The sequence below is a fragment of the Phaenicophaeus curvirostris genome, chromosome Z (assembly GCF_032191515.1).
Source record: "Phaenicophaeus curvirostris isolate KB17595 chromosome Z, BPBGC_Pcur_1.0, whole genome shotgun sequence".
NCBI lineage: Eukaryota > Metazoa > Chordata > Aves > Cuculiformes > Cuculidae > Phaenicophaeus > Phaenicophaeus curvirostris.
The window spans coordinates 30,578,637-30,602,603 of NC_091431.1; the positions used below are offsets into that span (position 1 = coordinate 30,578,637).

Here is a 23,967-nt window from a genome sequence, read left to right on the forward strand (position 1 = left end):
TATACCTTTCAAAAAATTTTCCCTTTCCTGCCGTCCTCAGGAACTTATGCTGAAGCATGGAAAAAAAATGGTAAGGCAAAAATAGCTCAATATTTATATGAACCTTCGATGATAAATGACATTCTTCCCACCACGTGGGTCAGGATGCTTTTTAGTTAGCATAACAAACACAACAAATAGAAATCCATAATTGCTGACTTTAATGGTTTCTGTAGAAAAAAAAAAAGATTGCTTTTAAAAGGGAAGTTACTTTATCATTCCAAATTTAACAAGACATTGTTCCCTTTCTTTAATGAACAATAAAATGAACGTGTTAGCTGTGACTAAACAGCAATTTGTGGGTATAACACTCAAGCACCACAGGATTGCTCGATTTCTGGCATAGCCACATACAAGTCAGTGAAGGTATGGGTGGGAAATTACAAGTGAGCTGCATTAGCTGACCATGCCTGCATTCCTTACCTGTCACAGTCATGCACCTTCTTGGTGGCAGCCAAGGTAAATGTGTTTTGTTTTGCAGTTGCCGCTTAGAAGGAACCGTGGTTCAGTCCATTAATGTGTCTCAGCTAACAAGAGGCGACGTGTTGTGCTCTGCTTGTTCAGTCTGCTGCAAGGGTCTGTTCGTGACCTACGGCCAGTCATAGCCACCAGCTTTAAGAGGAGCTCAGCCCAGTGACTGGGGCTCGTGGAAGTGGAGAAGAAATGCTAGCTCCTTCTCTGCTAGAAGAAGAAACTACTGAGGATATCCACCTTCCAGTGTTTTCTCTAAATGGTTCTTCCCTGTGAATGAGTCCAAGTAAGGCAAAACTTGCTTTTTGAAACACAAGCCGAGGTGCAGTTTCACCAAGTAGCGTGAGGTGGAATTACCACTCACCAAGAAACTGAGGGGAGAATGGAAAAGAATGAGTCCTCTTGTCTCAGTCACTTCTCACTCAACATGCAACACTTGGCAAAGCGGCTCAGAGCTTTTCTGCGTAATAAAAAGAAGATCCTCAAACAAAAGAAGCTCACCGATTGAAAATCCAAAGGGATTTTCTCAGATAATAGTCCTGTTTCTATCAGAAAGGAACTGTGCTAAACAGCTGCAGTGTTATAGCTGCTTTCTCTGAGTCTGCAATGAAGTCTTGGGATATTTTCTTGATTGCCCTTTTTTTCCGACAGAAATGCAGCATCACAGAGAATAGCATTTTTCACGTTTGCGAGAAGAGGGGCTGGTAATCAGGTTTCTAATATATTTTATTTACCGTTCCTTAGTTTTCATTCTCTGCATGTACATGGCTTTGGAAAATCGTAGTTTCTTAACCTGCATCTCTATTTCCTGTCTTACCCTCTAGCTGTCTGGTCTTTTTAGACTGTATATTTCTGGGCTTTATGTGCTATGTTTGCACATTGCCCGATATTAAGCAACATCCCATATTTTTTTTTTTTACTACTTTACTTACTATTGTTATACAAATACTAAATACTTCTACACTTTTAAAATTCACTGTTATTTCAGAAGCTGTAGGGGTTGTCTTTGTGTTTCTGTTTATGAAAATACAGCTTTATTTGTTTTACCAGAGATCAGGGGCATCACATTTGGCACTGTATAAAGTAGGCTTTTTGTTTTACAGGCTTCACAAGTGCTGCTATGAAACACTAGAATGGCCTGGGAATGAGAGGAAACCCCCGAGAATCCTCTGTGATAGCTTATTTTTCTCACCATTGCTGTTAATATTCCTAGGTGCCTTGTAATGGCATGGAGTGTTTTACAGGCTTATCTCATCAGAGCTGCTGGCTACGTTCAAGTATTTTCCGAGGAAGCTTTTCTTTGTCTTGGAAAAAGTCCTCTCAAGTCAGTGTAAGGTGTAGGTAAGTGACTTAGTACATCTCTGAGTCATTTACAATCCCCCTTCCTAGCTCCAGCTGGTACTTTGAAAGCTGACATTTCTCCTCTGTTTTTATTCTTTAAGTTAAATTTCTTCTTCTTTTCCTTTTTGATATTTTAATTGTCATTTCTGTTAAAGATTTATATTCATTGTTTTTTGAATGCAACCATACCAGCCCTCTTTTGGCCTGCAAACCAGGTGGACTCCCTACGGAAGAGCCAGCTCAATTTAGCTGAAGAAGGGTGACAAAATGACAGCTCTTCATCTGGTAACAATACAAATCTTAATTTCTTTTTCTTACTTTATGTTGTTGAAACGCGATTTGCTTCCATGCTACCTCCAAAAAAGGAATGTGAAAAGGAAACTAGCATTCCTAATACTTTCAGAATAATGGTTTCTCTTATTTTTTTTAAATACAACAAGATCCAGTATCACAGGTATTTTGTACTTCGAAGGTGGATTCTGTCCTCTCCATCAAACGTTCTAATGGGTCCCGAACACAAGGAAGTACTGCAATCTGATGCTGATCCTAGAACTTGAATGACATGGTGGAAAACATGGGACCTGATTTTTACCTGCATGCTCAGCTTCGTAACACAGCTCTTTGTGTGTCTGTGTCTATTATTTTCTTTATTCCTAGGGCTTTCATATTCATTTCTACCTTATACATTTCAGGGAATCACTCTCCATTTTTTTTAAGAAAAACCACTCTACACTGTAGAGTGCCTATTGTCAATTGTTTAATCTCTTTATTTAATTTTAGACAAGTGACTGGAACATTACTCTGCTGATGGATAGGTAGTACTAAAAACTGCTTGCAGCAGTATTTGGCTTTGCCAACAGCCACTGCATTATGATCCTTTCCTTGTTTATGTAACTGGAAGTAAGTTACATCAACTCATACATTGTTGGTATTTCTGCTCTCTTGCCAACCTCCTAGATTAATTTGGAATTGTTTTCAGTTCTAGGCCATAAAAGACACAACGTTTGTTTTGAACGGGACATTCAAATTAATGGGAAAAAACCAACCACCCTCAGCATCTGAGCAGTGAATGCATGCCCTGAAGCTTATGCTCTTTGAATTTGCAGCTGGGGTTTCAGACAGTATTAAGTCCTGGTGTTTATTTTGTGTACATAGTACAAAAGGTGTGTGTTGCCACAGAACTAGATGATGTGCTAGGAAAAACATGCTGAACTTTTCCTAGAATGGGAATTCCACTAATTGCTAGCAGATTTAGGAGAATTTCAGATAACTCCCAGATCAAAATCAAGCCAGAGGCAGGATATATATGAAATTACCTCCAAAATTAAACTAAAATGCTTCCGATGCCACAGAAAATGCATATGTGTGGTTGCACAGGGTATTTTTTTCACCATGCCATCAGCCTTACTGATTCATGCTTCAGGAAGCTGTAGTTTTGCACATCCAATTGTACAGAGAGAGTTTGCCACACCAGGGCAAGGATGTCTCCGCAGGGCTGGGCCAAATCACCGGTCTTTTTGCTCCTGAACTGAACAAGTCAACTGAGGTAGCAAATAACGTTGGCATTGGGGTACAAGTCACATGGATATTGTCTGGTAGTTCTCAGTAGGAGAATATTCTCCTGAAGAGTGAATGGATGATAACAACTATTCTGAATGCAAGTCTCAGTTTCATAAAAGAAAGCAAAATCTCAATCTGTGCCACAACTACAAAAGAAAAGGGCCTAAGTAGGATTATAGGTTGAAACATGACTAAGATGCACTGACACTAAGAGACTAGTATGATGTTCTGGAATATGGGTGGAGAGTATGAGTGCTGGAATCCACAAAGTCTAGCTTTTTAGAGTTTTCATCCTATGACTGATTCCTTGGTGTCTCGTGAATAGTCAGATGACCAAAGTTTTTCTTCTAGTGGAGACATTCACAAAGTCTCTGCTGTGTGATTTCTCCACAGTCTAATGAAGGGAAACAACATTTTCCCGTTTTCCACCTCCTGGGCAGGGTTTCTCTTATCTCTTGATCTACCTCTTGTAGGGGCTTACAAAGCTAAAACTATACTTTTTTATGACAAACACGCAGGCATACACAGCATGCACAACTTGAACGATAGTAAGAAATACCTCACTTACGGAGACATAAAGAAAAAGAGAAATTCCAGCACAAAACTGCAAAAGAGAACAAATAGAATAACAGGAAAATAGCTTTAGAGATATTTCAGATTTTCACGTTATTGTATTTGATCCAAAAGGCCATGAAAACAGAACTACCCAACTGCCCAACTGACATAATGAAAGTTGTAGTTGCCACAGGCAGCCAGAAGATATTTTTTTTCAGGTCTATCTATGCCTTTAGCAATACATTGTGGCAACAAGTTTTGCCAGCTAATTGCAGTGAAATATTTTCTGAAACTCTATTTCTGTCTTACTTCCCTCAGATGTAGCTGTTGAGCTCTCTGTAGCAACAGCTGTCTAACGTATCACAGCACTGCAATATTTAAGCTGAATTAAATACAATCCTGGCTATATATTTGCGCTTGGGCCTGATGATCTCAAAGATCTTTTCCAACCTAGTGATTCTATGATTCTATATTCAAAGACAAAAGTAAATATACATATATTTCTACAATAAGGGGATTTAATGCTTTGGAATTTTGCTGAAAAAACCCAAATTACCTGCATGAATGTATTGGTAATCTGCAAACAAAAAGATTACCAAATGTGGCTTTTTGAGAAGTGTCTGAAGAAGAGCTTTTCTGAGATACGAGCCCTCAGTGGAAGTTTCCTGCTGTTGTGCCTTCAGGATTTTGTCTGGCAGCCAGGAGCATGAGCAGTGCAGTAGGTTTGGTACTAGTGTAATGAGGGTGAAATAGCAAAGCTTTCTTCCCACTGCAGTGGCATTTGTACCAGGCCTCTGTCCGGTGACACAAAACCTTAGGTGGTAACTAACTTTTTAACTAAGGTTTAATGCTCTGTGTTCGATTTCACAAATTCCTGGAACTGCTTTTTCTGTGCAACAGCCACGGTAGCACAGCAGGAGGTGATAGCAGTGCAAAGAAACCTCTTCCCTCACAATCATTCAGAGAAATCCTGGGCCATTCAGAACTCACTGCTTGTACTCCAGTCTTATCCCCATTGTTTATTATGGAACTCTTTAAAGACAATATTTGAGGTTAAAGTAATAAAACAACCACACTAATCCATACAAGTAAGTTTCTGTGAAAAATTGCAGGAATGTGCACCTGATTTTCCTCTGTAAATAGAAGCATTCAGCTGCTGCTAATTGGCATATCCATATCCTGCAATTTTAGTAGATTTATTGGTTTAGTGGTCTGGTGGATTCTCAGTAACTGCAAGAAAAAGCAGGCTCTGCATGATAAAACTGGGTGGACAAACTTTAAAAAAAATCTAGGCTGTAAATGGATACTAAATGTAATTCAAGTTCCAAATCATAAGCCAGATCTTGGAGTTTCTCCAGATATTGAACTCCAATTGAAATTTACAGCAGCTTCAGCAACATCTCTTTTTAGAAAGCAATAGGACTTCTGTTGTACCCGAGTAGCTTTCAGCTATTCCTTCCAGAACAGTTCATTCTATAAACAAAGCACACCAGTGTAGGCACTATACATAAGCAAAGCAAGTACGCTACCAGACCAGGTTCAGGATATTGACAGGCTACTGAGGCTGCCCCTTGCTAAATAATATAACTGTTGCTTTTCTAACATCCCCAAAATAGTCCAAGCAATACGATGATGAAATGTTCTCCACTTTGAAAATCTCTGACAAAGAGAGTGATTACAGTATGCAATAATAATATTATTAACAATAAAAAAGCTATAGTGAAAATACGGAGGAAAGCAGCAAGGAAAAGCTATATAAAATGTCCTGCCTATTTATATATTCAGGAAAACTTTCCAAAGATTTCTAGTCTGAATAACTTACTGAAACGGTAAAGGGTCTTTTCCTCAAACAACCCACAGCTCATGTACATGGTAGTCATACCTAAATAGGACTGTGCTCTGGGTATAAGGAAAAAACTGAAAATTCAGTAGGTACTTTGGTGCTTTGTGTCTTCTATGAGTGCTTCCCCTTTGATTTCTGTGGTTTTACCTCTGTCAGTCCATATAGACATTTGGAAAAAGCTTAACCACCACTTGTTTCACAGAGAACACAGGCAGTCTATCTGCATGGCAGAATCAGAACCACCTTGTTAACATGTCCTTGTTAACAAACTGCATTGCCCTGTCCAGGGAGTGAAGACTTCAAAACCAAGAGTCACATCAGGCTAACATCCCATAGGCTCTTGTTATGGCCCTTATTTTGGTAGCTTTGTCAGGTAGAAAAGGGTCTACAGACACACCAAAAACAAGTGACTTGCTTCAGTGTGTGGAGGACTGCGAATGATGTTCTGCTTCATTACTTGCCCAAACGTTTACAGTTTTGTCACCATGCGGTTATATATAGTAGCTCTATTTTGAGACACTTCAAGTGCTGATAGCCAGATCTGGGATTAAACCAAAAACTTGCTGGAAAACAGCTAGCACAGTTTACACATACAATTTAGGATCATGTTAAAAAAAAGTTGAATCCACTCAAGCAGTGAGCTTTTGTTTAAAGGCAGTTTTTAACCCACATGTTGCCAGTGCTAAGGCAACCTCAGTAATGTTGGGAACGAGTGGGAACAACAGCAAAAACATGCTGCTGGCAACCAGTGCTGCTACAGCCTGTTCCACTTAGCTGTCAGAGCTTTCCCTGTAATGTAAACCAGTGAATTGCCATCACTCAGGAATGGTTGGAAATTTTTGATGAAAAAACTTCTTGCAGCATTCAGCACAAGTTTGCAGAACGGTACAGATTGGACACATTAGAAGACAGTTGTAGTGGCAAAGTGTGTTTAATATATAGGTATGTGTCAATGGGCGTTTAAACAACAAAAAAAAGGATTGAGGTCATTTGGGTCATAGACAGATTTGGATTGGTCTTCCAGGTTCTTTCCCCAACTTGTTCTAGATTTAGAAAAAAATGAGATGCATCCTGCTAAGTGAAACTCTCTATATCACCTATGCCAATCCCTCAAGAATGCAGAAGTCCTTATGATGACCTAATCTAATAAAACCAAACAAAAACACAAACAAAACTGCACAAGGATCTATCCTAGAGGTCTGTTTCTGTTCCCAGTGAAATAAATTTAAAAGTTCCCACTGGCTTCAGTGGAAGCTGGATTAGGCTTGGTTAGTTTTAAAGGAACTTTAATAGGGGACTAGATGTCTGCTTTAGGCTGAAAAAGAATGAGGGACTTTCAAAGCATCACATTAGAGACATGGGGCTCAAATGTTCCATTTATTATGCCCAGCAAATCTAGTGTGGGAACACAACAATTAAATAGGCCGTTGTCTTCCTTTACAAACTTCTTCCTACATCTCTCAGATGAGATTAAAAGAGAACACACGTGCACTCTCCAAATCCTCCTCCTAAAGCTTTAGAATGACTCCCTCCCTCCCTATAAGTCCTTCTGTAGCAGACCATTGTTCCACACACACAAATTTATTACCCAGAATCAGGCCAAATGCTGTTTCAGAAAGTGCCCAGCTTTGCTGAGAATTTCATGTTTACCTGTCACCATCAATTGCCTGCACTTCACCACATAGTATTATGATATGTATGAGAGAGAGAGAGAGAGAGAGATAAATAGATATGATTGTCTTTCCAGAATCTCAATCTAGAATCACAGGATCACAAAATCACTAGGTTGGAAAAGACCCTCAGGATCATTGAGTCCAACCATTCCTATCAAACACTAAACCGTGCCCATCAGCACCTCATCCACCTGTCTTTTAAACACCTCCAGGAATAGTGACCCACCCACCTCCCTGGGCAGCCTGTTCCAGTGCCCAATGACCCTTCCTGTGAAAAATTTTTTTCTGATGTCCAGTCTGAATCTCCCCTGGGGGAGCTTGAGGCCATTCCCTCTTGTCCTGTCCCCTGTCACTTGGGAGAAGAGGCCAGCACCCTGCTCTCCACAACCTCCTTTCAGGTAGTTGTAGAGAGCAATGAGGTTTCCCCTCAGCTTCCTCTTCTCCAGGCTAAAGAACTCCAGCTCTCTCAGCCGTTCCTCATAAGGCCTGTTCTCCAGCCCCCTCACCAGCTTTGTTGCTCTTCTCTGGACTCGCTCCAGAGCCTCAACATCCTTCTTGTGGTGAGGGGCCCAGAACTGAACACAGTATTTGAGGTGCCGTCTCACCACTGCCGAGTACAGGGGGAGAATAACGCCTGTGCCAGGATGGGGTTGGGATACAGCCGGGAATATGGGAATACACCATACCTGCCTCTTGTCCCCAGCTGTGCCTTGCTTGTTATACCAAACTAACCAGGATTAGCAGCCTGTTGGGGACTTGCAATGTGCTCCAGCAGGTCCTGTGTTCAGTATATTGCTGGATCTGAACATGGGACATGCCACAAAGCACACTTAGCCCACAGTGTAGTCACAGACTCTTTGTCCATAGTAATGTTAGAAAAAACTCACAATTGTCAGATTCCAGTTCAAATTTTATAACTATCAATATGGATGTTCTTCAATAAGATGCCGGTTTCTCTGGCTTTCCTGTCGCTTTGCAGTTTAGCCATATATTACTGCTGTATATACAACTTTTACAAGCGCAACAAACTGAATCTACAAAAGCAGTAAATGGCTATGTGTTCATTCATTTCCCAAGTGTTCAACCGCTTTGAAAACAGGGAGCAAGAGCAGGCTGAACATGTAAAGGAAGGTCAGGCTATTAAATATGACTACTATTGGTTTTGTTTACAGTTTGCCTTGGGCCAGCATCCAAAAGCCCCACTATGTCATATTTAAAATCGAAACAAGAAAGTTCTCACATATGTAGAAACAGACCTTGCCTTAAGGAACTCACAGTCAAAATAAAGAACAAGATGGAGTGAGAAAAAGTAAGAAACAATCACGAAGGAGGAGGTGAGGATGGTTAAATGACCAGTTCGGTAGACTCGGTATCACACTGACAGTTCCAGGCTACCCATTGAAAAACAAGTATTTCTCCACAGGTTTTTATCAAAATGGCCTGTTTAAACCCAATTTGGCACTGAAAAATATGCATTTTCTGGTGGTCAGTTCATGCAAAACTATAATACAGAAAACTCTCCAAAAAATTGGCCACAGGCATAATTTCCAGCAGTTACTTTTTTCCAATTGTCTCATTGCTTACAAATTCAGGAATTTTCCAATTAGTTCACACCTGCATTTGTATTGTAAAAATTCCAAAACGTGTGCAGTGTAGACACTGGGTCCTCTGCACTTGAGTGCCTTGCTCTGCTGCACTGCTGCCACCACAGCATGCAACTTGTTCATGTAAAAACTGTCTTCCTGAAATATCTCAGATTTAGAGCAAGCACATCACACAGCAGACTGTAGCAGCCTATGAACAAAACTTGGCTGGAGTGTTTCAGGCTTTCTGTCTCTTCTGAGCAACCCTGGCATACTGTGTACCCTTTCATAATTCCTAAATGTGAATTTACATATGTAACTTCGGAATCAAAGCTTGAAAATGACTTCTAATCTGGCTCAGAACTCAGGGCCGTGGGCTTCTCAACCTATACTCAGGACATCTTACAGTTCCACCCTGCACATAGGATATTTATTTATTTCCTCTGTTACCTGCCTGAAAAAGAGAACTGCTTGAACCTTGCTTGGCAATACAGGAAAGAAAAATTCTCTCATATATAATTGTGTAAGTTATCGTGACAACAATAACCAGTTGTGACACAGAGATAATCCTATTGTGATACAGAGGCTTCAAAATGTACAAGTGCCCTAAAAATTAACTGTGACCATCTGAATTTACTGATGTACAACAAAAGATATAAATTGAACAGCTGGGTATAGAAGGTTTCACTTTCATACTGTTCAAAAATTAGACTGTTGGACTGTCAAGGACTGTTTGTTGTATTTTCTACAGACAGTTAATAAATATTTACATCAAATAAACATGCATGCATGAAAGATTGACAGAGTAAACTAGTTCCATGAGCCTCCATCAACCTCAAAGTCCTGGGAGGACATAAAAAATGGAGAAGTGCCTTACGAACTGAGTCACCGGTGCATACTAGCAAGAGCAAGTTTGCAATTAACAGGGTATAAATATAAACTAGTCATAAAAATTACTTCTCATAACAGGGCTAGTTGTTCATAAAACCATCCCCATAGTCTTCTTTTATTCTCTTTTGTAACAGCACTTCTCCTGTGATTTGTTTTGTGTTCTTGACTCGTTGCCAATGGTGATATCTGGAGAGAAATAACTGAAACAACTTTAGAAATTACTGTCTTTACATAGCCATAAGATTCTAATATTGCAAGGCTGCTAATTCTGAAATCTTACTTTCCCTCATTTCATCCTTCTATTACCCAGGATAAAATACTTATTGCAGAAAATAATGCGCATAGGTTTATAATTTCTCCTCAGTCTGGCAGCGAGGTGCAGCAGAGAGCTGGGTTGTAAGCTGCTGCTTCTCCCAGACGTCTGTCCCAGTTGCCTTTTCTCTCTATCAGTGGTGAAGTGGGTTTGAAATCACAAACAATCGTGGACCTCCTGGAGCAATGCAGAAGTGAAAGGAAGACACGGATGAGCAAAAGTACCATGGAAGAAGAGGACTCTTTTTCAGTGTGCTCTTCCAGCAAGGAAATGATTTCCTTGGCTTGTGCGTTTGACTGGGCTAAGACTGAATGAAAATCCATTCCTTGAGAACGCAAAAGGACTCTTTTCAACCACAAAAAGGGAATGAAATACTTGTTCCCTAACTCACTCGACATACACATTGTGATGGGCAGACAAAATATACTCCAAGCATTTCCCTGTGATTCAGGCCTGCAAATAAACACAAGAAGATGGTATACCATGTTACTTATATTTGAATCTCAGGAGACTTCTATAGGATTTAGCTTTTGTTTATAACAATTCACTGAAAATGTCATTGGAATAACCTTATTAAGGCCTTAGCCCTTCACAAACCTATGTTAAACTTCACAAAGAGAAGCTGTATTATTCATTAATCATGTTTCAAAATGAAGAGCTACTCCTATCTGACGCTGCCTGTCACAGTCCTCTACCTTGTGCTGCCTGCCTTCACTGTGCCTGCTCTGAACAGTGTGTAGGTCGCCCAGTAGTTAATCTCTGCCAACAGGACTTGACAGTCAGCCTCCAGAGCTACAATTTCACCAAACACACATTCTCTAGAGTGGAAATCTGCCTCACAAATGAAAAAGACAGATTCTTCTTCTTCATCCGCTGTCTAAGAACAGTTTAAATGCCTTCAGTGAGACTGTTCGCAAAGATGGATGTACATTGGATTTCATTCCACTGTTCATGGAGAAGAAAATGTGAAATGCTGATACCGCTCTAAGTTGCTCCACTTCTCTGCCTGATCAGAGAATTCAGATATAGGGTTTAGGTTTTTACTGTTATTAAAAGCATCACTGTGAGAAGAAAGTTACGTGTGAAGTAGGATCTATTCCACTCAGAGTTCAGCTGGTGAACACAAGAGGAGGCTAGGGATGTTATGCATGTTTTAAGTCTTGCTACCCTCCAGAAACTTTTATTACGCAAAGTAATACTTCTCCTGCCTCATGTAATCTGATGTAGCTTATTGAAAGTCTAAGTTTAATAAATCTGTTTTTATTTGCAGGAAGTCATAGTTTATATGGTTTAAAAAATGAGTATGTGGAAGACAGCCCTGGGCAAACCAAGCCCACATCTGGAAATGCAGCAGAGGATCCCTTGTGCCATTTGCCAGTTTAGCAAAGTCTGTTTGCAGAAGTCAGAACAACTCGTGTTTATACTCCAAGCTTGCTCAACATTGTACACCTCTCAGCAGTAAACATCCCCCCCTATTTTATTTGTGGTTTTAGCCTTCTTTGCTTAATTGACCATTTCTTATAGTTCTCGTTTCCTGTTATCTGAATTAAGTATCTCTATTATACCAGAAAAAAAAAAAAAAAAAGCAAAAGTGAATAATGTGATGCCTTCCAAAGGAACTGTAACTTAGGTCAAGGTCATGAGACGTGGTCTCCTTGAACTACACATCCACCTGTGCCACATACTTCCTCTAAGACCCAAACAGACCACTTAACTCCTCAGAATCCATTTACCCACTTGTAAAAGGAGAATGGCAATACTCTCCAAGCTCACTGATTAACATTTTACAAAGCACCTTTGCAACTGTGAGGACAGAACATCTCACCAGAGCCAGGTGTTACTGCCCAGGCTTCAATGAACTCGGCACAGTACAACAGATGGACACAGCCCTGGTCTGACCTGTGAGATTGTGCAGCTGGCTGGCCATGGCTGCTTTGCACGTTGATACTAGTGGAGGCTTCCCTGCTCCCTGTCCTTCTTCCTCTCCCTCTCCTTCCTCAGCTTCTTTCCCAAGAGCCATCCAACTGAAACTGATGCTTCTGCTAAAGCACTGCCTGCCTTCCTGACACTAGCGGAGAATGAGTTTCAGTTGTTTATGTGGTGTGTTATACCACTGCGCAGTAACATTAGTGGGTAACAGATGACTGAATAAAGAAAACTTAAATTTTACCGATTTTTTAAAAGAAAATACACAATCTGGATTTACATTGTTTTGGAATTTACATGTTTTGGAATTTTTACAACACAAATGCAGGTGTGAACTGATTGGAAAATTCCTGAATTTGTAAGCAATGAATAGGGGTCAGGAAAGGCAGATGGTTCCTTAGAGGTCCAGTGAAATACAGAAAGCCACCCAGCTGAAAGGAACAGACTAACCTTGGTATCTTTTTTTCCTTTTCTCACTTACATAATCCCATGCTGGCAAATTATTGATGGCCTTGATGAGCCCATTCCGTAGTACATAACTCATCTCAAGCACTGAAGAGAAAACCAGTGGTACAAAGTCCATTCTACGACTGAATTAGACACCAAGAATCCAGGGATATAAAATTCAGCAGTGCAATAGCTTTGTTCTTCTGCTGGAGATGCCTCTAGCCTTCTCTCAAGTGACAACAGCTGGAATTTTTCCATCATACAATCTAGGTTTTATTTTGATATCTTAAGGTAGAAAAGAGAGGTAAGTAAGGGAAAGAAAAAGAAGTCAGTTACCAGAGTACTATATTTCATTTTTGTTATCTATTTGAGTTTTATTTTAAGGGTATTTATTACCACCAACTTCTCCATGTGGAGGCTGTTGTTAATTCCTTTAATGCGATTACTTCACTCCTCTGCCCACATACTTCCTTTGCATTAGGCATGCCTTCCTGGCAATATTGATTATGAATCAGTTTACTTGTGACAACTGTTCCAAGCAGAGCTTTTAGAAGGCCATGAAAACTCTTCTTTCCCAAGGTGTTTCAAGCACAAAGAAAAGATATTAATATAAAGCTTAACGTTTTCTACATGCTCAGCTATAGTAAACAAAGAGAAATTTCTTCATACTGTAACCAAGGCAGAGACAAAGTTATTTTTGTCTGATGGCACTCATTTCAGGACAGGGTAAGCCAAGAAATCTCTGTGTGATGGGTCTCAATAATAACACACTGGGTCTAGGCAGGAAGATGTTACAGAGCAAAACACCAGCCCCACAGAAACATATGAGAAGATAATTTTAAATGGAGGTGTAGGCTGTGAGGGCTGCTGGGAGAGGGCAAATCTAATGTTCATTCATTTTGCCTTATCTTCCCTCAGTAATCAGGATTTATCCCTCTCTCTAGCTGGACCAGTTTAGCTAAAATTTCCATAAAGACTACTAGCAACGTCAGAGAACCCGGAGCCAGCCTGCAGATGTCCTCAGCTGTAGCTGAAAGAAGAAAAGAAGGGTTCAGTTAGTAATTGTTATATCAAATTCACTCAGGAAACACAGAGGCATAAACTGTACTTGTGGCTTCTTAAGAACTCGCATCCCTAAAGAGAGATTCCTCCTGAGAGAGGTCAGGAGCTGGTTTTGCCAGGAGCTATGCCATCTGTCCTGAGACAGGAGCAGCACTGAGTGGAACCAAGGAGGGATCCTAAGTGAGCGCATGATTCCAGTGGCACCCTGAGACTTGCCAAACAATTCCTAGTTTCAACAGGAAAGATGTAGCAAGAAAAGGTACCTGGGAGCAAGGCATAATCATCCTTTTCAGTGGGAACTCCATCTCAGAGAGGCTTAATGCAACAGAGGCATCATGCTAAAAAAATGTCTTGGAAATACGGTTTGATGCACCAGAGCCACCTGGTTTTATGTCTTCAGTGGTTCCTTCTGTAACTTCCATTAGCGTCATGTTTGCCAAAACATGTTTCTGTCAAACAGAGCCTGAGGGTGTCAGCATCTGGTTAAGCCAACTTTGAACACAATCTTACGCTTACATGAGAAACCTGCATGTGGCAGCCTGAAGCCTTTGGGTCTGCACTGATGCCCCAGCGATAGCACTAGCCCTACTTAGCTGAGGTAAGGGCAAGCTGGTGCTGTGGAGCAAGAAGCTCATGGAGATGCAGTTCAGACCCTAAGTTGCGCCCCAGGCTTGCAAGTGCAGCTACTCAGTGCCAGAGCTTCACAAGCTCTTACTTTGTGATCAGCTCCTCTGAGTCTTACCTGATGGTTCAAGACATTCAAGAATTACCTATATGTGAATATGCAAGCACACACAGAGCATGTACCGTGCTCTAGGCAATCTATTTAACAACATAATCATAATTTTCAGAGTTTCTGTGACAAGCTAAATGCAAACATGCTGTGGTTTTTTGTCATGTCTATATTGTAGAATTGTACAACATGAAACAGCACACCTAACAACTATGAAAGTGATTCATAAACTTGCAGCATGAACTTTTTCATATAATCATTGCTATCCTATTGTGGGCACCAGCAACGTCTCCCCAGCTTTATTTTGGATATTGCATGTATGCCAAATGGTTATTGAACTGAAAGTAATTTTCATTTGAAACATTTATTTTCTAGCACACTGAGGATGTATGTAACTCACCAGGGTTTTTTAGTACTGCATTGTATCTCACTGAATCAATTTTAGTGAGTGATTTCTGACAAAAATTCCTACTGTGAAAAGCAGAAAAATTAGAGCAGTGTTGGGCACCCGTAGACGTATTCTTCATCTCCCAGATTTGCCATTCCAGATATAAAGCCCTTAAAATACTACTGCTTCACTGTAAAAAAGCCCTGAAAGTAACCTTGTCAAGCCTAGTATGTAGCAAGATGACAATGCTGCTGCGTAGATATAAAAGATGCTTCTGAGTGCATCTGTACATGTGCAAATCACGTACATAGGTACCAGTCTCCCCATATTAAGGAGAAGGGAACTAAAACTGAGGATTGCAAGAGGAATAAGGCACGGTATAGTTCTTTGTACAAAAAAATGGGCAAAAATAAAAGTGACACGACCTCAAGCACTGCCCCTATGAGCAGGACATTTCTCCCCCAACGGTATTGTTACATCCACCTCAGACACACACTGAGAAAAAGCACTCGACCTCCACAACATTACCCCCAAGTCCCAGACCTTTGCCCTTCCTCCAGATCGTTCATCCAGGTTTTAGATTTGCTGACATGTCAGGGGAAGGCTAAATATGCAAAAATGATGCAAAAGCAGGTCTTTTCTTGTCACCAAACTAGCAGAAAAAAACATATTATTCCATACAGTCTCCTTTTAAATTCATTTAAAGATGAGAAATAAGAAATGCCTCTGCTGATATGTCTCCACATCATTTATGCAGAACAGGTCCTGAGTGTGTACTGAAAAACAGGGGTTTTAAACAATTAGCCTTACCCCTGTCCTCCTGAAAGCCAGGCTCTTAATTCCTCTAATGGGGAGGAGATACCACCTCATAAGGAAACTCTGGAATGCCACTGTAACAACTTCCTTCCTCCTGTTCCACTTTTGTAGGTCTGCTTGGGGCCAGCTGTGACCAGGGTCCATTCTGCTCCTTCGGCTACTGATGTTGCAGATTCTGTTCCCGTTTAAGAATTGTCCCCTTGTGTGTTGTGGTTACGTGCATAGTTTCTGATCCCTCATATTCACTTCTTCCAAGGAGCTGCTCACACCTCACTCACCCCTTTGCCCTGCCATGGAGGGGAGAACTCTGGTGAACAACGGAGCAGTGTGTTGTTATTCTGTACAGCCACTGTGTCAGGTGCACAGTCATTGCCCTGCTGCTTCTGTGCTGTGGATGCAAACGCGCTCCTCTCACTGCTAAAGCTTATGGTTGTCCCACTCCTGCAGCTAAAGTCAGAAGACAAAAAAGTGATACAGTCACTTGAAAATGCATGCAGCTGGGATGTCACCTGGACAGCACAACCTGACTATGGCTCTCTGGCTAGGAAGCTTGCTTCCTCTGCCTTTGGGAACTATTACCTGCTCTTGTCCGTTCTGCTGACAGAGTCTAGTTTTTTTACCTTCAGCTGCCATTAATGCCTGGTTCATTAATGAGCTATGGATACGCAGCCAACATTCATCCATCCACTTAGCCAGACATCTGGCAGCTCAGGAGCATCTGACCTCTCCTCCATTCTGGACCAGGCAGTGTAGGCAGGTGCCTCCATGCTGCCCACACAGATGGACCTTCTGGACTTTGGCGTGGATACCCTACTCCTGCCTCGGCTCCAGATGTTTTCTTAAGACCATATATGCAAAAGAACCAATGGCTAATTTTAAGAAGGGAGGAAGGGAGGGGAGTTATTACTATGAAAATACTTTTGTGCTTTGAGGGAAAATACTTTGGATATAAGAACTTCAAGGTAAGACAACAGCGATAAGAAACAGATCTCAAACAGAGATTAATATCCTGTTTTCTATCCAAAACAGCCTTTGTCATAATCTGAGCAGCATTTCTACCCTCGCATGGCCAGAGGGACTTTATCCTAAATACTTACCCATTGCTATAAACACAATAGGAAGAAAGAACAACACACAAAATATTTTTTTCCCATATAAGACTTTAAGACTTACTTTCTTTCTGCTATTTTGGTGATCAAACTGTGACTATAACTTCCCACAATCTACTGCCATGATTACTGAAATTTCTTTCCCTTTGAGTCCCCACTGCCATTTAATCTATAAGGCAGATCTTAAAACTGCTCTCCTTGACTATGAACCTAACTTTATCAATCTTCTTCCCTACGTTTACCTCAAGGCTGGTGTTCTGACCCCCACCACAGTCGAGTGCAATCCAGCTTCCCTCCAGGAGTTCAGCTTCTGCTGCATCTTGCCCTCCGCACTGATGGCTGCTACTCTCACATCATGATTTCCTCTTCCTACAGGTGCCCTGTAATTTATACAACAGCTTTTGGCTTGGCAATGTTTGGTCTGAACAACTAAATTAATCTTTTTGGAGACAATGAAGAAGCAGTCAAATATAACTGAGTGATGAAATTCAAGAGACTATCATTTTTGAGACTTTACATGCAGTTTCTTGACCCTTTTTTTCCCCTTTAAGAACTATAGCTCTGCCCTTAAAACCAGGCCTACTGAATTAAGACCAGGATAAAAAAAATGTCTTTGGAAGTACCAAATTTAACTACTTTTGCAATTGTGACACACGTACAGACTCGTAGACACACACTTTCTTTTGTTTAATTTATTGGTACTGACACCAAAAGTATGATATAGTCAACCCCTTTGGCAGTTTGCCTCCAGCACAAAAATCCTGAAAACTAAAACCCCAAAACCCAAACCAGGAAGAAATAATGAAGAAATCTCCAGGGAAATGATTGTACCTAGTCCTCAGCCTGTATGATGGCTTCAAAATTCAAACATAATAATCTGCATAGTTACACAGCATTTTCAACCTAAAAATAATACTTGCCAACCCCTATTTCAACAGTCGGGACAAATCTGGGCTTTCTGAATGGCATGTGGCTCACAAAGAGTCCAGATACAGGCAGTGCCTGCTCCTGACTCATTGTGAAATGAGAGGGAAGGGCTGCATGGGTCCAGAGGCCGTTGATTCACACCGAGTTCTTTGGCTAAAGGAGAAAAGAAACAAAGAAGAGCTTCTGTGGTCAGTAATCCTGTTTTCCCAACTGATCCTCAGGCTGCTACACTCACAGCTTAACTGACGAAGAAAATCCAGCCAGGAAGCTCTTACACCACGGCAGAGAATTAAAAAACCACTGTGGAATTCCACGGGTCTGTGAGGGAGTCACTGAGAAGCATTTTGATCTTCTCAGAAATCCTCTGCAATATTGCCTTACCCAGCTCTTTGTGTTGAGGTGCTGTCTGTCTCCCACAAACTCCATGTCATCTCCCAGGCGCTGACCAGTACCTGCCTCCCTCTGCTCACTCTCAGACATTCAGAACTACCATGCAGAGGGCTGGATCAGTGGGCCGAGGCCAATGGGATGAGGTTGAACGAGGCCAAGTGCTGGGTCGTGCGGTTGGGTAATAACAACCCCAGGCAGCGCTGCCGGCTTGAGGGAGTGTGGCTGGAAAGCTGCCTGGCAGAGAGGGACCTGTAGGTGTTGGTTGGCAGCCGGCGGAACAAGAGGCAGCAGTGTGCCCAGGTGGCCAAGGCCAGTAGCATCCTGGCTTGTATCAGAAATGATGTGGCCAGCAGGAGTAAGGAAGAGATCAGCCTCCTGTAGTCAGTGCTGGTGAGGCCACACCTTGAATACTGTGTTCAGTTTTGATCTGCTCACTAAAAGAAAGATGGTGAGATACTGCAACATGTCCAAAGAGGGCAATGAAGCTGGGAAAGGGTCTGGAGGAGAAGTCTTATGAGGAGCGCCTGAGGGAACTGCGGTTGTTTAGCCTGGAGAAAAGGAGACTGAGGGGAGACCTTGCCACTCTCTATGACTACCCGAAAGGAGGTTGTAGCGAGGTGAGGTCTTGGGCTCTTCTTCCAAATAACAAATGATAAGATGAGAGGAAATGGCCTCACATCCCTCGTCTTCCTGTCTTCCCTGCAAGGACACGTTATTACACGCAGTCAGTGACCCTAGAGCACAGATGAAAGCCATAAACTCTCGTGTGTTGGTGTTTGTCTTTGAAGTGTTTGTGTTCATCTAAGGTTTTCTACGGATGTTTGGGTACACAGCTGGATGGAAAACTAGAATACTCAATTATGTCAAATGTACGGTTCAAAAAATCAAACACATTGTTCAAATTATTCCTTAAGTCAGGTACTATCTGCTAAAGCATTACTGCATCGTATGCAGAGGCATAAAGAGGAGCATTACAAACCAAGTTAAAACACTTGAAGCAGTGCCTAACGTGGCTTCTTGAAGCAGCATGTTCACAGCTGCACAGCAATTCAAGCATTCAGTCTTGTGAATCTTTGCTGGGTTTCTTTGACAATTTCATTGCTCCATACTAAAATGTCACGTGCAAATGCAGGTTAGGAGTTCTGAAAAAGGCTCTGCTGGTGCTTTCGGCACCTGGGTATGTGAATATATCTTTTTGGACTGTCAACATCATATATATAGAACCATAGAATCATAGAATGACCAGGTTGGAAGAGACCCACCGGATCATCGAGTCCAAGCATTCCTATCAAACACTAAACCATGACCCTTAGCACCTCTTCCACCCGTGACTTAAACACCTCCAGGGAAGGTGAATCAACCACCTCCCAGGGCAGCCTGTTCCAGTGTCCAATGACCCTTTCTGTGAAAAAGTTTTTCCTAATGCCCAGCCTAAATCTCCACTGGCAGAGCTTGAGGCCATTCCCTCTTGTCCTGTCCCCCATCACTTGGGAGAAGAGGCCAGCACCCTTCTCTCTACAACCTCCTTTCAGGTAGTTGTAGAGAGCAATGAGGTCTCCCCTCAGCCTCCTATTCTCCAGGCTAAACAACCCCAGCTCTCTCAGCTGTTCCTCATAAGGCCTGTTCTCCAGACCCTTCACCAGCTTTGTTCCTCTTCTCTGGACTCGTTCCAGAGCCTCAACATCCTTCTTGTGGGGAGGGGCCCAGAACTGAACACAGGATTCGAGGAGCGGTCTCACCAGTGCCGAGTACAGAGGGAGAATAACCTCCCTGGACCTGCTGGTCACGCCATTTCTGATCCAAGCCAAGATGCCATTGGCCTTCTTGGCCACCTGGGCACACTGCTGGCTCATGTTCGTTCGGCTGTCAATCAACACCCCCAGGTCCCTCTCCTCCAGGCAGCTTTCTAGACAGACTTCTCCTAGTCTGCAGCACTGCACAGGGTTGTTGTGCCCCAAGTGCAGGACCCGGCACTTGGCCTCGTTAAACCTCATCCCATTGGACTCAGCCCAGCAGTCCAGCCTGTTTAGATCCCTTTGCAGAGCCTCCCGACCCTCCAGCAGATCAACACTTCCACCCAGCTTAGTGTCATCTGCAAACTTGCTAAGGGTGCACTCGATGCCTTCCTCCAGGTCATTGATAAAGACATTGAGCAGGGCTGGACCCAGCACTGAGCCCTGGGGAACACCACTTGTCACTGGCCTCCAGATGGATTTCACACCCTTTACCACCATTCTCTGGGCCCGGCCATCCAACCAGTTTTCCACCCAGGAGAGTGTGCGCCTGCCCAGGCCAGAGCCTGACAGTTTCTCAAGCAGAATGCTGTGAGAAGCTCTGTCAAAGGCTTTACTCAAGTCCAGGAAGATACATCCACAGCCTTTCCCTCATCCAGCAGCCGAGTCACTTTGTCATAGAAGGCGATGAGGTTAGTTTGGCAAGACCTGCCTTTTGTGAACCCGTGTTGACTGGGCCTGAGCACCCGGTTCTCTTGCATGTGCTTCATGACAGCACTCAAGATCACCTCCTCCATGACTTTCCCTGGCACTGAGGTCAGACTGACAGGCCTGTAGTTCCCCAGATCCTCCCTGCGACCCTTCTTGTAGATGGGCACAACATCAGCCAGCCTCCAGTCCAGTGGGACTTCCCCAGTCTTCCAGGACTGTTGGAAGATGATGGAAAGGGGTTTGGTCAGCACATCCGCCAGCTCCTTCAATACCCTGGGGATGAATCCCATCTGGCCCCATAGACTCGTGGGTGTCTAGTCGGGCTAGCAAGGCTCTGACCACCTCCTCTTGGATCACGGGAGCCTCATTTTGCTCCTCTAGCTCCTGGGTTTGTACACAGATGGAACAACTTTCTTTACAACTAAAGACTGAGGCAAAGAAGGCATTAAGTACCTCAGCCTTTTCCTCATCCCCTGTCACTGTTGTTCCTTCTGCGTCCAATAGGGACTGTATGGTCTCCCTAGTCCTCCTTTTATTATTTATATATTTATAGAAGGATTTTTTGTTATCTTTCACAGACTTTGCCAATCTGATTTCTAATTGAGCCTTAACCCTTCTGATTTTTTCTCTACACAGTCTCACTTCCCTCCTGTAGTCCACCCAAGAGGCCTGTCCCCTCTTCCAGAGCCCATGAACATTTCTCTTCTTCTTGATATCACTCAAGATCTCTCTGTTCAACCAAGCACGCTTTCTCCCCTCCTGGCTTTTTTTCCGGAATACGGGGATGGCTTTCTCCTGAGCTGCTAGGATTTCCTTTTTGAAGAGCTCCCAGCACTCATGGGCTCCCTTGCCCTTAAGTACTGTCTCCCATGAGACTTTGCCAACCAGCCTTCTGAAGAGAAGATTTCAAGATTAGAAATTTGCAGAAAGCAAACATCTGCTGGGCCCAGGCAGTGACCTACTCTGGGATACTTTTGTGCTCAATTCCTTACTTGGATTCCTGTTTGTCCTGGTGCGGATACCCTCTTGATTCCTTTCATGTTGAAACTAGAGCCACAAATAGGCCTATCAATCTTTTACATTAGCAGCCTTTAGCCACCAGCTTGACTGTCCTCATCTCAGCACAGCAAAATTCAGTTTGTATTTGCTGCCTAGGAATGCACAAGGACAGCAGGAACATGGAGCGTAATGCACAGAACATAAACATACTGCTCACGAGTGTAAAGGAATTGTTCTGAAGGACATTACATTCTACCAACTTTATTTTTAATCGTGTCCTTTATTTTCTGCAGTTATGTAGCTTTTCAGGTGACTCATTCTTTGTTTTCTTTAAGAGTATTCAAGATGTAGGTAAGGTGAAGCACACAAATGCCAGTTGAATCCCAAGCCTGGTCCTGTAAGTTGACATTTCTGCACTATCTTTCTATTAATGTGTTAATTCTTCCTAAAAATAAAACCTTAAAACACATGGCAGCAGAACAATACCGAAGCAATAGTCACACGAAAATAGTTTACCCACTTTTGATTTCCTCAAACATCTTATAAAAGACCATCATCTACTGTTGACATCATTAAGACTTTTAGTACTTGTTTTGCATAGGAACAGGCTACTCTGTTTTATGTCACTGCCAAAAGAGCAAAGACCTACCAGGCCTCAGGTCCAAGAAATCAGTCTGAAGGATAAAATCAGTAATAAACTACTCCTGTAGCCTGAAGTAATGAGTCCACAAGAAACTAATTCCCTCCAGTTTCAGCATGCCGTGGAACGTATACTTTGGTGGTTACGTTATTTGTCATTCTTGCTAGACCCCTGTTTAACTATTACTGCTTAAAAATCAGGCACTTCACTTAAGGTAGGATTCCTTTCTGTTTTCTCTTTAGAGCCGCAACTGCCTTCTATTTTCTCTCCTCGGTGTATCTCCCACTTACGCTCCTCATGGAAAAGAAAGTCAACACACCATGCTGCAGGCAGTTAGGAAACCAGACACAGAATATGCCTTGTCCTTAGGGAAGTCAATAGCGCATCCCCTACAGAGCCAGACGTTTGTTTTGAAGTGGAGCCAGCAAGACCTGCACTTATTTCATTCTATCTCCTGTCGTTTGCCTGCCTGCTGTCTCCGTAAGGTCAGTCTATAACCACAAGATAAAACAAACCCCTTGAGTTCATAAAGCACAGAGGCTAAACCAACACCCTGAAGTCAGGCTGTGGCTGGGTTCTTGTTCTGCTGTCATCTAAGAACTCAAACCCTGCCATGCTCGCTCATTCAAATATGTGAATGGGAAGAAAAAACATTACACAATCTCTGCCATCAGCAAAAACGAAATAATTTATTCAGATAAATCCTAAGAACTCTCTCAAATGTCACAACGTATTAGTGTGCAATTAATGGTAACTTCAGAAATCGTGCTTTTGGTGTAAAGCATATATGTAATGGTAAGAGCCACAAGATGACTTCTCCTTCCTTCAAAGCAGTGTATGACTGACAATAAACTTATAAATAAATATTATCAAGATTAAGAACTGCTTTTAACTTGTATTTAGTTAAAACCCAGATGGATAGGAAACAATCTGTCCGAAGACTGTTCATAATTAAAAATGAACCTGTTGAAAGAACACAATTCAGCAGCATATTTTTAGGATTAATTGTGTTTCTTGAGTTTCTGTGGAAGTTTTAAGTATCTTCCACAGAGGAAGTGCATGATGATCTCACAGTACACAACAAAATCAGTGGCTTGGTTTCAGTTTCTATTTTGCTAACAAGATTTAACGGTTTTTAAAATATAGCTTTAAAACAGGTATCCGCTATTGGTTTTCAGAGATTTCATAGAGGGATTTTAAACTTCTGCAGAGAGGGGTATATGTTTGTCAAGATTCATGCTTTTTTTATTGTTTTATCAAAGTAAGGAGTGTTGTCTTGTAGCAGATCTTTCCTGGGTATAAGCCCTGTAACAGAAAAAAAACCAAAACCCAATGGTGAGGATATAATCTTACAGAAAATAATACTTAAAATTCTGTATTCTACAGTTGATTTTTACATTTACAAACAAAAAATCACGTTACTGAAATTAGAATCTAAACTTCTGGTAAGCTACAAGCAGTATCGTGGTATCTACCAAAGGCAAAAGTTTTACCATCTGTTGGTCAGAATATTGCCCTCCCCCGCTTCCTTTTAAAAGCACTGAGACTATTTCAGCAGCATTAAGAATCTATACAAAATGGTAAAGTGCTGCAGTAACTTTTATCGAGAGAGAGAATGGCAATTTTATCCTGAGTCAGATTGTTTGCCTCAACAGCTGCAAAAATGAATAACAAATTTGACACAGCCCTCTCTCACAGCATCCTGGAATCTGATGCCTAATATTCATCTGGTCACACCTGCTTTAAAGGCCAAGAGGAAAAGAAAGCATCAAAGGAGAATCACGGCCACTTGATTATCACAGAAGGGAGGTGTGTTA

General features: G+C 42.0%; 3 protein-coding genes across 3 annotated transcripts in view; all 3 read right to left on the minus strand.

The window, feature by feature from the left end:
• The window catches only part of SPTLC1 (serine palmitoyltransferase long chain base subunit 1), a 204,748-nt gene that overhangs the window by 157,656 nt on the left and 23,125 nt on the right, over window positions 1-23,967 (minus strand). The window lies entirely within an intron of this gene.
• CDC42SE2 (CDC42 small effector 2) overlaps window positions 1-23,967 on the minus strand; it is a 164,067-nt gene that overhangs the window by 78,338 nt on the left and 61,762 nt on the right. The window lies entirely within an intron of this gene.
• Window positions 22,816-23,967, minus strand: part of LYRM7 (LYR motif containing 7) — a 117,018-nt gene continuing 115,866 nt past the window's right edge. Inside the window, exon 12 of the mRNA XM_069881158.1 lies at window positions 22,816-23,455. Within this exon, the coding sequence (XP_069737259.1) occupies window positions 23,385-23,455 (71 nt within the window). The 3' untranslated portion in view covers window positions 22,816-23,384. The remainder of the gene's footprint in view (window positions 23,456-23,967) is intronic.